At 41.0% G+C, this 15,055-nt stretch overlaps 1 protein-coding gene across 3 annotated transcripts in view; it reads left to right on the top strand.

Annotated features, from left to right (window-relative positions):
• The window catches only part of LIMA1 (LIM domain and actin binding 1), a 57,771-nt gene extending 45,524 nt beyond the window's left edge, over positions 1 to 12,247 (top strand). For all 3 annotated transcript variants that reach the window (XM_008583100.1, XM_008583093.1, XM_008583105.1), the window contains 2 exons: positions 8,048 to 8,181; positions 9,954 to 12,247. In XM_008583100.1, the coding sequence (XP_008581322.1) occupies positions 8,048 to 8,181; positions 9,954 to 10,959 (1,140 nt within the window). In that variant the 3' untranslated portion in view covers positions 10,960 to 12,247. The remainder of the gene's footprint in view (positions 1 to 8,047; positions 8,182 to 9,953) is intronic.
• Positions 12,248 to 15,055: the final 2,808 nt, after the last annotated feature.

Here is a 15,055-nt window from a genome sequence, read left to right as displayed (position 1 = left end):
AGCGTTAATACATACGAATGCTATCACAGGGGGATGGGAAGGGGATGGGGAAGTGTGGGTGACAGCCTCCATTAGGATCAGAGTTTCAACAGTGTTACTTATAAATTATATTACATCGATTTTATTTACTGATCTAGGCAGACAGAGGATGGAAGGATACATACAGTGTGGAGTAAACACATTCATACCGGGGTAAGGAATGCTGGCAGGAGACAGCTTTTTAACACTAACAATGTATAAAGTGTTTAGCAAAAGTTATAGAAAACAGACCAAACAAGCAAGTTTATTTTGTTAGAAGCACCTTTTATCAAAATGTTGGCTATAACTTGTTTTTGCTTTCCTGAGGATGATAATGCCAAGTAAGGGCACATTGAAGTCAATCACTTCCCTGGAAATCCTGCTTCTTCTGCTCAAGTGTTCAGGCCAAGAGGGGGAAGCCTCACTAAGGACTCTGTTTTTGTTTGTTTTTTTTTTTTGTCTTTTCGTGAGACCGGCCGCACTGCGCTCAGCCAGTGAGCGCCCCGGCCATCCCCATATAGGATCCGAACCTGCGGCGGGAGTGCTGCTGCTGCGCTCCCAGCGCGGCACTCTCCCGAGTGCGCCACGGGCTCGGCCCAGGACTCTGTTTGAAATCTGGAAAATTCATTTGTTTAAGCAAACCTGAAGTTAAATAAAATAATGAAACTTTTTTTTTTAAAAAAGATGACCGGTAAGGGGATCTCAATCATTGGCTTGGTGTTGTCAGCACCACGCTCAGCCAGTGAGCAAACCGGCCATCCCTATATAGGATCCGAACCCGTGGCCTTGGTGTTATCAGCACCGCACTCTACCAAGTGAGCCACGGGCTGGCCTGAAACTTTTTTTTTTTTAATATCCCAAGTTCATGAATCTGTGAATGGGTGAGAGCCCACAAAATGGGAAATACAAGTCTGTTAAACTAAAAATCAGCACGATGGATGGAGACATGCAATGTCACCTTAAAGATGGTGGCTCCCTGGTCTGAGGAGCTTGACCGTAACCTTATTGGTCATTAGCATTTTTATTCTTATTTTTAATTTTTTAAATTTTTCATTTTTTTAAAGGATGGCCGGTAAGGGGATCTTAACCCTTGACTTGGTGTTGTCAGCACCACGTTCTACCAAGTGAGCCAACCGGCCATCCCTATATAGGATCCGAACCCGCCGCCTCGGTGTTATCAGCACAGCACTCTCCCAAGTGAGCCACAGGCCGGCCCTGGTCGTTAGCATTTTTAAAGAAAGAATGTGTTCACTAGAATGAGGGTTGGCTGGCCCATTTTCTATAAAAATCAGCATTCAAGCAACAATTATACTAGAATACAATATTAGGTATTAAGGAATGTACAAAATTTTTGTAAAGGAAATTTTATTAGGCTACTCAATCTATGGTCTCCTTTTATTCCTCAATTTTTAAAAATCATCTTTTCCCTTTCTATGAACAAACATACATTTCCATAAAAATAAACCAAAAAAGGTTAAAAAAAATTCCAAAACTTATTTTGGGCTTTTTAACTGATTTTTTTGTTTGTTTCTTTGTTTTTTTAAAAGATGACTGGTAAGGGGATCTTAATCCTTGACTTGGTGTTGTCAGCACCACGCTCAGCCAGTGAGCCAACCAGCCATCCCTATATAGGATCCGAACCCGTGGCCTTGGTGTTATCAGCACCGCACTCTCCGGAGTGAGCCATGGGCTGGTCCTTAACTGATTTGTTTTTTTTATTTTTATTTTTTTTATTTTTTATTTTTTTGTCTTTTGTCTTTTTTTTCCGTGTCCGGCAACGGATCGCAACCCTCAGTGTTGCCCCCGTACTGGACCGGGGACCGGCAACGGGATCGCAAGCCTCGGTGTTGCTCCCGCGCCTCGCTCAGCCAGTGAGCGGGAGCCGGTCTGTATGTGGGATCCGAACCCTCGGACGGGAGCGCCGCCGCGCTTCCCAAGCGGCGCACCATCCAGTGCGCCACCGGGTCGGCCCATTAACTGATTTGTTTTAATTGAATGCTTTGCTCATGCAGTTCTACTTCACCCGTTTTGATTAATAACCAAAGATACCCATACTTCTTTAGTGTCTTTCTCCTCTGGTGTTCTCTTAACTAGCTGGGTTTTGTTTCAAAAGTTTTAGCTTCTGAGAAAAATTCAATACATAGAATTAGTTTTAAGGCGGTTCGTGCTACCCCAACCTCATGCACATATCTGCTGTGCTTATGTCTCTTATCTGTGTACGTGATTGGTCCTTTGATGAAAGTTTTAGTGTGCTAAAAGGATGAAGAGAAGAGGATGTAGGTGAGGTTTTGAAACAAAAGGAGGAAAGGGGAGAATCCAGGTTTTAAAGGATGGATTAAAAGGGGGAGGGGTGAAAAAGATAAAAACGGAAATTTTAAAGAAGCTGAGATTTATGAGGAAAATAAAGCTTACTGAAAAGGAACAAAAGGTGAAGAAAGTATCAGAAGAAGGCAAATACAAGAAGAAAGAACTGGGTTATGGTGATTGAATCTGCACATGTATTCCACATGACTCTCTTCTGACCTGGAAGATCTGCTCATGCTTTTGTCAGCACTTTCTTTTTCCAATATCTAGAGACCAACAAAGTAGTAAATGCCACAGGGTTACTTTCCAACAACAACCCTGCCTAGATGTGAGTCCTTAGGCTGTGGTTCTGGATCAAGAACAGCTAGCAAATCTGACTCGGTCATGGATTTTGTATGATTGAAGGACCTGGGGAAGTTGCCTGGCTAATCTAAGAACTAAAATATGTTCCTAGAGAGAGTATTTGAATTCTTAAGAATATTTGAATTCTCAACTCAGTCTGCTTCCCTCCCCAGCTGTTAGGCCAGACCTCCTTGTACTGGTTTGGACTGATCCTGTACTGGGTTGAGATGCCTCATGATTCAAAGTCCAGGGTCTGAGCTGATGAGTGATGTGTGAAGGGACACACCTCACTTAGGTCTTCCTTGGCACACTAGCGAGAGGAGACAGAGATAAAGCCTTCTGTGCACCTGCCTCAGATCCATACCTACTCCTTTGGCCCTCATCACTCAGCAGTAGAATCCAGACAGTCCTGCCTGCATAGACATACATCTCAGGTTTTGAACATTATATAAAGACTAGAGTTAGTTATATAAACTAGCCCAGCTCCCTGTGTTTGCCTGTAGTCAAAGCTCAAATGGTCATTATGTACAGAGCTTGGGTGGGACCCAATTACATCTCCATTTTTATCTAAGGGCAATGTATCTTCTCTTCCTCAAAGTTCCCCTTTACAGTCTGCAGGCAAGTATATAGATAGTTTAGTTAATGTTTATAGGAAGACCTGCTGTCATGACTAGTCTTGTGGCAATAGACTATGCAGCAGAAGTGACTTTTCCACTTTGGGAAATTACATACAGCCAAAAATAAACTTGTTCACTCAGAATAGATTTTTGAGTCCCACACATCCTATAAAAAACTGTTCCTTAGTGCCTGTTATTGAAAATAGGACATCTAAGAGATTCAACTCATTTCAATTTTTAGCTTAATAAAGTAAAAAATAAAAAAATAAAAAAACCTCATACAGGTCAGTAAAAGTAAGGATTTTGTATAACACTTTGAACACTGGCCACATAGTTCAGGGAATGAGACTTGGTGCCAGTGAAGTTGAAGTTGCAGGTTCATTCTGAAAAATGGTACTATGAGAGCAGAGCTCAGTGGACCCTTTGAGAAGGATTAGGCCCTTTCTACTTCAAGATACTTAGAGGTTTTTAGTTGTCAACTATACCTCAATAAAGTTGAGAAAATGGGGAAAAAATGGAGACTCAGAGATTTCTTAAGCTTTATGTCCTCCTATTTGAAAGAGATCATCCCGTAAAGGTTCCTAGAGGGAAGAAGAGGGGAGGAAAGGCAAGGAGATGTGACTGGCCCTGGGGTACACCCGCTTGCCTGAACTGTGTCCAGTACAGCCCAGTCCCAGGCTCCCTCGACTGGTTCTGCCGATGGATGTGGAGAGAAGACATGGCAGACTGCATGAGAGGACATGCATTGCCATGCCCCTCTTGGCGCCCTGCCAGCTGCCTCTGCCCCTGAGGATAGGGCAGGAGTTTTTATGCTATTTTGCAAAGCTGTCAGGATTATGCTAGAAGGGCATCTAAAATCTTTTCTCACTATCTGCTTATTACTGCTATCTCAGAGCACTGACCTTTCCTCTATGTGTAGAGCAGTCTATTTAAGATATGAATATTCCCCAAAATGCTTTCACAGAGAATTTCATAGAAAGCCAGGGGAAGGGTTAAGGTTGCACAAAGCCAGCCCAACCATTTACTTTGTGGTTAAGAATTTGAGTTTCATTACCTAGATATTTTGCACAAATTGGAAAGGGAATGAAAGGCATTTTGTGTTCTGTCTGAGGAATGGAGGCCTGACATCAATACAGAATTTTCTTCTGATTTCACTATATCTAAAGGCCAGCTAGCTTCACTGCCTGTTGCTGGCTGCTGCCTCCTGTCCACATGTACACCCCAACTGAGGCCTTTGTTAAACCAAAAAATATATGTAAAGAACGTGAAAGAATGTAGAGGAAGCCATGTAAATTTGTTGGAAAAATAGCTTTAAGTAGATGCTCATCAGCAGAAGGTCTGTAGTATCCCTCATATGGAAAACACAGTGTTTATAAATATCAATTATTTGACTGTAGTTTGTTCAAAGTGTTATAGTAACTTAACATCTGCTCCCTTCCCCAGAGAGTTTCCTTTGGTTATGGGAATTTAACATTCCATAACAATTTAGAAAATGCTGTATTGGTTTGTGAGTCAGAAGTTGTGTTTTAATCCCAATTCTGTAACCAACTGTGTAAACTTCGATGAGGCACCTGATATCCTGGTGCTTTTTGGTTTCTACAAGTGAAAATGATGGGGGAAGGAGAAAGAAAAAAAAAATATATATATATCTTCTCTTACTAACTGAACAAACTATATTGTAAAGATAAAAAATGTCTAGCATTCTCCTATTGGCAGTGTTTTAAACATGGCTGTGCCAAGTCTGAGCATGCTATGAAGGCATGGGAGGATGTATGCCAGGCCTACGATATGGTAGAGATTTTTGGGCATTGACTGTGCTTCCTGTTGCCTGAATAGACATGGGGGCAATTACAGAAAAGTGGCCGAGAGCCCAGGACAGAGAAAATAAAGGGAAGACACAGCCGCAGCCACTATGACTTGGCATATTACCATGTTGGGATCCTCTTGTCTTGATGATACTATAAGGGCCCTTGGGCAGCTGCTGCACAAACCTTAAATAATATTAAAAACAGTTTGTGTGAGAAATGAATAGGAATAATGGGAATCTGGTAAGTCTGGCTAGTTAGAAGCTTGTGGTTAGTCAGTTGTTTGAGCTAGCAGTCTATTAATTTGACATTAAGGAGGAAGAATGACTTTTACCTTGTGTGGGTGAAGGCTCCTTTAAAGAAAGAGCCACTGTGGGTCAGGTGTGGGAGGTAATAAGACATTAAAGAATGGTTAATAAGACACTCCTCGCCTGGGTGAAGTCTCATAAAAGCTCTCTCTCCTGAGCTGGGATATGTTCCAGTCTCAGGTAGATATGAGTTAGGCTGATTTTGCCACAATTAGCAGTTATTTGAAAAAGAAAGAAAATGTAGTCTTATTCTTGGATCTGAGCCTCTGAGTTTCAGCTCAGCTACAATAAAGTGCTCTAGGGCATACCAAATACTGTGTATTCATTGAAGGTTCCTGTTTGTCTCTTCCAGCTTCTGCCTCCTGCTCCCGGTACCTAATTTCTGCTCCTGCCTTCTACTTTCCTCCTAATGTGAGCTCAACTTTCAGCTTTTTCTCAGGTTCTCTTTTCTGTTCACTGGGCTGCACCCTTCTCCTACAGTGTGTTCTTACCCTTGGTGTGTTTGTAAAGGAGGCGTGCTCTGTATCCCTCCATTCCCCTTTAGCAGAATAATATCCATTTCCTCTTTTAATATGTGAAGTTTCCATCTCCTGCTCTTTGCTGGCCAGAATGAGTACTTACTCTCCTAAATCTATTTCAGGTGTAAAAATAAAGACTCCCCTCTCTGCAACTAAAAAAGATTTTTAATCTGATAAAGACATTTGTCCTATTACCTTTACATTATGTGAATTGTGATTTATACAGGCTCTCTCCAGTGGCTTCAATTGTACTATTATATCCAAATTTTATCCTGCATTTTAATGTATCTCCTGGTTGCTAGACAAGGACCTGGACATTTTTAGAGAAAACCTAGTTAAAACTATGCAAAGACATCTCCATTTATGTTCTAACTTATTAGAAGTGTCCATATACAGGGCTGGTCGGTTAGCTCAGTTGGTTAGAGCGAGGTGTTGTAACATTAAGGTCGAGGGTTTGGATCCCTGTACCAGCCAGCCACCAAAAAAAATTCTGAGCTCTGTCTAAATGCCTTAATTACTTCCAATTGTATTCAATACAATAACATTTGATCATATTTAAGTACCTTCCTTCTGCTTAGTAAACTAGGTTGTAGCCTGTGATTTTTTGATTCTTTAAATTTTCTTTTAGGACTCAACCCGTAGAATGAAGGAGGGTGCTATTTGGGAGTTCACTGCTATTTTATTAAACTACCTTTTACAGATCTCTCCCTTTACTCCCATTATATGCTCATTTTCTACTCTCATTTCCTGCCCAAATCTCCAATAGGGATTGGGAAACCATCCCTATTTTTTGCCTTAACCTCCTAGTGAATTATGTGCAAGTGAACCAGCAATCTGAAATTTTTTTTTTTTTTTGGTTGCTGGCCAGTACGGGGATCCAAACACTTGACCTTGGTGTTATCAGCACCATGCTCTGAGTGAGCTAACCAGCCAGCTCTCTGAATTTTTTATGGGCCTATTTTCAGGTTTTTAAATTACAATTCTGTCTTACCCATAACCTGGTTTAAAGCTTAACTATTCAGGTCCTGGGCCTTGGGATTGCTTTATGTTATTCACCACCATGTGTTTTCTGTTGGGAGCCCAAGCTTTCTTGGTAGCATGGGGGACCTCCTAGGTGCCAGTGAGAGCTTCCTGGCCATCTAAGCTGCCTCCTGCATGTACTGGTTGAGGTGTTTATGTTGGGGCAAGTCAAGAGTTACATACACCTCAGGACTTCTTATCCCCACTCGCCTCCCCTTAGTAGCCATAAAACCATTTCTTAACATGTAAAAACTTCTAATATTTTTGGAGTTCTTGTTCTTGTCAGTGCTAGAGTACCATCTATTTTATATTCTTTAGGATTGAGTTTACCAGGTAGAACTGCTGTGACCACCCTTGTTCTACACTTTACTAACAGTTCGTAAATTCCCAGTCATTAACTACTGCGTTCCCCATTGCTTTAGTTTTATTCTTCATTGGTTTTGAGAAATATTATAGAACCTATAGCCTTATTGCACTATGCTTCCTTCTGTAGTCCTAGTAGAATAGTTTGTGTCTCTTATTAATTGTTCTATTTGAGCATCAGTTTTGACTTGTTTAAAAATATTATGTCTAGTTGATTGAGCAAGTCAAGATTATAAGCAGATGGAAATAAGATGCTTTACTGAAATGTCTTTTCCTAATTCCCAAAGCCAAATGTTCTTCCTCTCCTTGAAATTATCCCCTTAAGAATTTGTTCTTATAGTAGTCTGTCCTGATTTTACTTGGCACTTGAATCAAACTTGTTCTGTGTATAATGATATTTTCTTCCAGTCCCTGCCTCCCCACCCCCACCAGTGCTCCTAAGATTTTGTATGTACTTTGTGTGTGTGTTTGCGGTGGCTTTTCTAAGCCTTTCTCTGCAGTCCAGCCCTTGCTCCACCTGTCCTTAGTGGCTGCTACACTTAGAGTAGCTAGACATTTGAGAAAGGAATTCAGGAGAGCCTCTTGGCTTCAAAGAGTCAGCTGATAGAATTGTAGCAGGTTTAGTGTTCCTATGAGAATTGACTGGCCAGTTAAGGGAGCCCTTAGATAAAGTAAATCCTAGGGCCCATCTCAGCAGAGTACTAAGTCATCACTGCCTATGCTGGTTAAAATTGTCGTTTTCCTTTTCCTAGAAATTTCAGGCACCTGCAAGAGAGACCTGTGTGGAATGTCAGAAGACAGTCTACCCGATGGAACGTCTCTTGGCTAACCAGCAGGTGTTTCACATCAGTTGCTTCCGTTGCTCTTATTGCAACAACAAACTTAGGTAAGCCAAACCAAAACAAGCATCTCTATATATTTGGAGCTCCAGAGGGAGTCTTTGGCTTTTAGAGCACTGGTACTAAAAGTTATTGTGCTAATGGTGTTCTGATGAAGTCTAATAAATTGAAAAGCACCGTTTAGTGACAAATCTTTCTCATAAAATGATAATGGCTTTAGAACTTCTTGGTATATTGGGCCGGCCCGGTGGCGCACTGGATAGTGCGCCACTTGGGAAGCGCGGCGGCGCTCCCGCCCGAGGGTTCGGATCCCACATACAGACCGGTCCCTGCTCACTGGCTGAGCGAGGCGCGGGGGCAACACCGAGGGTTGCGATCCCGTTGCTGGTCCCGGTCCGGTACGGGGGCGACACTGAAGGTTGCGATCCGTTGCCGGACACGGAAAAAGACAAAAAAAAAAAAAAGAACTTCTTGGTATATATATATGTTAATTTACATGTCAGGGCTGAAACTTAAATAATATGTATTTCAGGTAAAACCCCCTGTGACCTAATTTAGTAGAATGTTTTCCCTTAGTATCATAGAATCATAATGTTAAGAAATCTCAAGAGGTTACTTGCCCAAGCCTTTACTTCAAAGTGTCCTAAGCACTGTATAAATGGCAATAATAGCAGTAATGGCCCTGGAGGACATGTATTTTTCTCAATGTTACTTCATTTTATTTACCTCTGAAGAAATAATTATCATGTATCATTTCTTCCAAGCAACTCCAAGTATGGATATAAATGTGACAAAGTGAGGAACTATTCCATTGTAACTCATTTTAATCAGTATTAGAGGAGGAAGAAATCAAGATGTCACTCTTTCCTAATTTCCTTCCAGAGCAAGCATCCTTTCTAAAATACTCTTGATTCATATCTCCATACCAGCCAGCTGCCAAAAGAAAACAAAAACAAAGCAAAACAAAAAAACTCTTGAAAGATGTGCTGGCATCTGCATGACACTTTTAGATACCTTGCTACAGCTAGTTCCAGTGTTACATAGCTCCAGCTAGGCAACTGTCTCATATAGAGCCAAAATGTGCCTCTGTAATTCCCATTAATTCTTTTTCTGCCCACAATATTAATTTTTCTCCAAAGTACACTATTTCTTTTGTGCAAATGCTGTTGTGTAAAACCCCTTTATGATTTGTTACCCTGCAAGAGACACCAAATTTAAAGGCTTGTCCAGCACTGACATTAAGGAGGACCTACCTTCTAGCTACTGCTCACCCTTCTCCTATATCCATAGCTTACTTTTATTTGGTCAGTAGCAGCTATTGAGTGTCAAGCGTTTGCAGAGCATTATACCCATTCCTGTAGAGTTGTTCTTTTAGACTGTAACACAGATGGGCAACTAGGAGGAAGAAGATTCAGCTTTTTACAAGAGTATCATTATAAGTAGTTACAGGTTATAAATACTGAGGAAATGTATGAGTGATCAGAGCTTGGTAGGATTACCTAGGGAAGACGTCCTGGAAAAAGTAATTTTTAAAACAGTTTTGACAGATAAAGAGTGAAATCATTCAAAAATGGGGAGCATATACCAGGTGGAAGAATGACTTGTGAAGGTTCATTCTTGGAAGTGAGTATATTTTGTGTAAGGATAAGAAAACAAATGTGCTTAAAAGGGGGTAGGGAATCCTAGGTCATTGATGTGATTTTAAAGATATTTTCCTCATTTAGCATCTTCTGAAAATACTGGAATTGCCAGATTTTAGCCTGCTGGTATAAATGAGGGTATGAAGATGTGCTAACTTTGTGCTTTTATTTAATGACAGCCTAGGAACATATGCATCTTTACATGGGAGAATCTATTGTAAGCCTCACTTCAATCAACTCTTTAAATCTAAAGGCAACTATGATGAAGGCTTTGGGTACAGACCTCACAAGGATCTGTGGGCAAGCAAAAGTGAAAATGAAGAAACTCTGGAGAGACCAGTCCAGCTGCCAAATGCAGGGGAGACCCCTGAGAGCCCAGGGGTAGAAGATGCCCCCATTGCTAAGGTGGGTGTGCTGACTGCAAGTATGGAAGCCAAGGCCTCCTCTCAGCGGGAAAAGGAAGACAAACCCGCTGAAACCAAGAAGCTGAGGATCGCCTGGCCACCCCCAACTGAATTCGGTGGTTCAGGAAGTGCTTTGGAGGAAGGGATCAAAGTGTCTAAGCCCAAATGGCCTCCTGAGGATGAAATCAGCAAGCCTGAAGCCCCTGAGGACATAGATCTGGATCTGAAGAAGCTAAGACGATCTTCTTCACTGAAGGAAAGAAGCCGCCCATTCACTGTAGCAGCTTCATTTCGAACCACTTCTGTCAAGAGCCCAAAAGCTTTGACCTCACCTATCAGGAAAGGCTGGAGCATGTCAGAGCAGAGCGAGGAGCTTGCTGGAGGAGTAGTTACAGAAAGGAAACAGCTGGAAAATGCCAAGGGCTTCGAGAAGAATGGAAGTGTGGGAAAAACAACCTGGCAAAATAAGGAATCTAAAGGAGGGGAGGCAGGGAGAAGTAAGGAGGTTCATAGTTTTGAGATGGGGGATGAGAATCTTGTAGAAAATGATGCAAACTTAGATGAAGATGATGGCAACTTCCTCAAACAGCAGTCCCCACTAGAACCCAAGTCTCCAAATTGGTCCAGCTTGTTAGACAACACCTCCACTAAAGAGCTCACTACTCAGAATCAGAAATCCCAGGATGTGGGATTCTGGGAGGGAGAAGTAGTCAAAGAGCTGTCTGTAGAAGAACAGATAAAGAGAAATCGGTACTATGATGAGGATGAGGATGAAGAGTAACAGATTGTAATGATGCTGGGGCCTTAAATTAATGTTAGTGTTAGTGAGCCACTGCCCTTTATTAAAGTGGTGCACATAAACAGGTGTTAGCATAAACTGTAATTTATGTGGAAGTAACTTTGGAAAAGAGTTCCTGCCTCAAAAAAAAACCCCATACTGTAGCTTAAGTGAACCAGTTCTAAATGCTAGAGATAACTATTCTTAAATCCTCCCTTTTAGCAGTAATGATATGCATAAGTGCTTTAAGGTCTTATAAGTGGGAAAATATTACAGCTGATGCAGTCCAGATTCCACTGTATTCCCAAAAGGCGTTAAAGTAGATAGATGATTAGTAGTACGTTGTTACACAACAAATAGTATTGTGGAATTAGAGTACATACAGAAGGGATTTAGGGGCCTCAACAAAACTAAATGCACTTTGGTAGAAAAGGCACAGTTTGTATATTTTTAGATGAATACCAGTTTAATGTTTTAGTATTTGTTTGTTACGAGATCAAATATTTAGTCTTTTTTAAAAATTCAGTTTAATTTTCCTAACTCTGATATATATGGGGAATTTATTGCTTTGCATTCTGCTCTCTAAACTATATCCTGAACTGAATTATTGAGGTATAATACAGCCACCTTTTCAGAGCACCTTTTGAGGCAATTAAGAAGCATCCCACATGCTTTGGTGCTTGGAGAGATCCACCATCTCCCAAATAAGCTATGGTATATTGCCAATGAGTTTGACTATACTCCAAGTGATTGCTTTCTTTTCTGGTGGTATCTGTGCTAGTCATAATTTGCTGAAAGCTACAATACTTCTCTAAGATCTTTTGGATCACTGTTCATCATGCTACATATTAGAGCAAAGTGAGGAGTTTACAGGAGGAATAACAGAAAGAACCGCCTTAAATCACTTGAGCTCAGACCTTGTATTCCACTTCTGATGCCCCCTTTCTTAGACACTAATTTTTAAATACTTATCAGCTCTGATGTATTGATTTTTATGGCAGAGTATTCCCAGGGTGAAATTAAACCAACTATAGGCCTTTTTCTTGGAATGGTTTTCTGGTATTAAAGCTTCGGAACATTTTAAACATGAGTACATTTGTTGTACATAATTGATATTCCAAATTGTATGTATGGAAGGGAGAGGTGTTTTTAGTTATAGGCTTTTTTCTTTGTTCTGTACTTAGAGATTTAGCTCTAATATTTTTTACAGATGTAAAATATTCTGCTTTCTTAACATCCTTGCTTAGTCTGAAGCATTTTTATTCAATAAAGCTTTTAATTTACATTTTTACTTTTCAGTGTTCTTTTTTCATTATTTCTTTACATTGTCACAGTCTCAGTTTGGGAAGAAAAGACAAATGGGACTACTGTGATGTGTTTTAGGTGAAGAGAAGGGCTATGGATGTATCTCACCACTAGGTGGTGGTGTTGGGCTGATCGTGGGCTTTCAGAAAAAATTCTGGAAAATTGCAGGCAACTTGGCAAGAGAATTAGTGTGTGCATTCAAAATAAGCTGTTTGTTTTACCAATTCAAAATCCAGTGGTGGTTTTTATTGTTTATTGTACTCAACATTTAATAATTAACCTTATAATCATGCCTAACATGCTAAATGGAATTTCAAAATGCCTCTTCTGAAAACGGACTTGTTTCCACTCTTGGGCAGAGGCATTTTTGGTTGTTTGATTTCCTTGCCTGTAGCAACTGCCCCAGTTATTAAAGATTTTATTTGTTTGTTTGTTAATGGTAAGGTGGAAATGTGTGTTTCCAGAGATAGGCATGCTTTTTAGTCATCAAGTTCATTTTCCAAGGTCGTGGTGTACTTGCCTGGTCTTCTGAGTGGTTGGTAGGATACCACTTTCTGTTCTTGCTCCAACCCCGGGCCGAAGTAATTTAAAAACCCTTGTTCACTGAACAATTAATCCAGGAGCCCCTACCAACATTCATAAAATATCCGATCCTGATTTGAGTTTAGCCACCCTTACTGTGTGACTCACTGTTTCCTGCTCTAACCCATCCACGTGGGACTCACTAGATGCACTGACTTTATGCAAAAAGTCTTGAGTGCCTATGGATATCAGTTGAGTATGTCACCATATCTTAGGTACTTGGGGGCAGAGATTACCCTTAGAAGAACCCTTTTCTGGGCTTTTCAAGGGCTGAGATAGACATATCGTTATAGGCACAGAAAGTAGAAATGAGTAGTAGTTGCAGATTCAATATAATAAAAGGATGTCCTTTTCAAAAGAATGGACAGATAATAATCATTCTTAGAAAACAAAAAACCCAAAGCTAAACAAAAATTAGTTGTTCTTTCAGCTCTCTAAATAGAGACTTGGTATGTCAGTGGTGACAATAGCATGATGTGAGTTTTTCTTTTTGTGAAGGAGGAAAAGGGGCCAACTTGCACTTGAAATGGCTGAGGAAACTGCTTATGACTGCTACAGGGCCAGCTTGGTTCCAGCAGCTTGCTGGTCAGATCATTCCTGGCCAAAGTGAAAGCTGCACCACATTTGCTTTTATCACACATGTCATTACCAATACATTTTTTTTTCTTTTTTTTTTCTTTTTGGCAGCTAGCCAGGCACAGAGATCCAAACCCTAGACCTTGGTGTTACAAGGTGGCACTCTAACCAACTGAGCTCACTGGCCAGCCCACCAGTATGTTTTCAAACAGCCAAGAGGTTGAGAAATTGTACAAGTACGTTTTTCTGGGGATAGAATCATGAATAGGGTTTCAGAACAAGATCATTGTGTCCTGGTTCCTGCACGCCAAGTTAGCATCATGTTTTCTGTTTCTTGGGGCTCTGATTTAAATTCCCATGGGACAAGAGGGTGAGTGAGGGGTGGGAGGGCGTTTACTGCCTTTTAAAATGTATTTTGAATATAGGATAGTTACCATTAAACTATCCCTGGGTTTGGATGAGAATGTCTGCAGGCAGTGGTTCTCAAAACAGCAGCAGGGGCATCACCTATGAGTATGTTAGAAATGAGAAATGCAAAGTCATGAGCCCTACCCCCAACCTCCTGAAATCAGAATCTCTGGTTGCATGTCCAGAAAACTTAAACTCTCCATGTGGGAGATGGGACGAGCCAATGTCTGAGTAGATGCACCTAAACCTTAAGAAACACCAAGCAAAGGCTGGCCAGTTAGCTCAGTTGGAGTGTAGCCTTACAACCCCAAGGTCATGGATTCACATGCTTGTACTCGCCAGATGCCAAACAAACGAACAAACCAAAACCCTGAGCTAAAGTAAGCCTTTTAGCCTAATCCTTGGAATGGCTACTCTCTCTTTTTTCTCCCTTTGAAACCCTTTAGCTCTGGCGTAAGCATGCCTTACTGGTTATAAAGTTACTTTATTTGTCTTTGGATGAAAGGTAGAGATTTAATTCTTTTAATCTTTTTTTTCCAGATCACTCTAGTTAGCTTCTGGTAGTTAACCTTGTAGCCAGCAAGGTTCAGGTCACAGATAGACAATTTACACTTTTTTTTTTTTTTTAAAGATGACCAGTAAGGGGATCTTAACACTTGACTTGGTGTTGTCAGCACCACACTCACCAAGTGAGCCAACCAGCCATCCTTATACGGGATCCGAACCCATGGCCTTGGTGTTATCAGCACCATACTCTCCCTAGTGAGCCACGGGCTGGCCCACAATTTACTCTTTTGAAGGTGCCTAGTCTGTGGCTCTCCCTGCTTATGTAGATCCACAAAAGAGTTCAATGTTCAGTGTGTTTATTAGTCTGTTTCTGTTGCTTATAACAAAATACTTGAAACTAGATGATTTATAAAGAAAATCAAATTTATTGCTTAATAAATTTTATTTATAAAGTTTCTGAGGCTGGGAAGTCCAACGTCCAGGGAACACATCTAGTGAGGGTGTTGGTGGTGGAGACAGGGACCCAGGGGTCTCACATGGAAGAAAATGGCAGAGCACAGAGAGCAATAGTTCCTCATGCACTCTCCTTTTAAAGCTCTCAGTTTTTTTTTTTTTGTTTTTTTTTTTTTTTCTTTTTTCCGTGTCTGGCAACGGATCGCAACCCTCAGTGTTGCCCCCGTACCGGACCGGGACCGGCAACGGGATCGTAACCCTCGGTGTT

The sequence above is a fragment of the Galeopterus variegatus genome, unplaced genomic scaffold (assembly GCF_000696425.1).
Source record: "Galeopterus variegatus unplaced genomic scaffold, G_variegatus-3.0.2 Scaffold95, whole genome shotgun sequence".
NCBI classification, from domain to species: Eukaryota; Metazoa; Chordata; class Mammalia; order Dermoptera; family Cynocephalidae; genus Galeopterus; species Galeopterus variegatus.
This window is presented reverse-complemented; position numbering and strand designations above follow the sequence as displayed.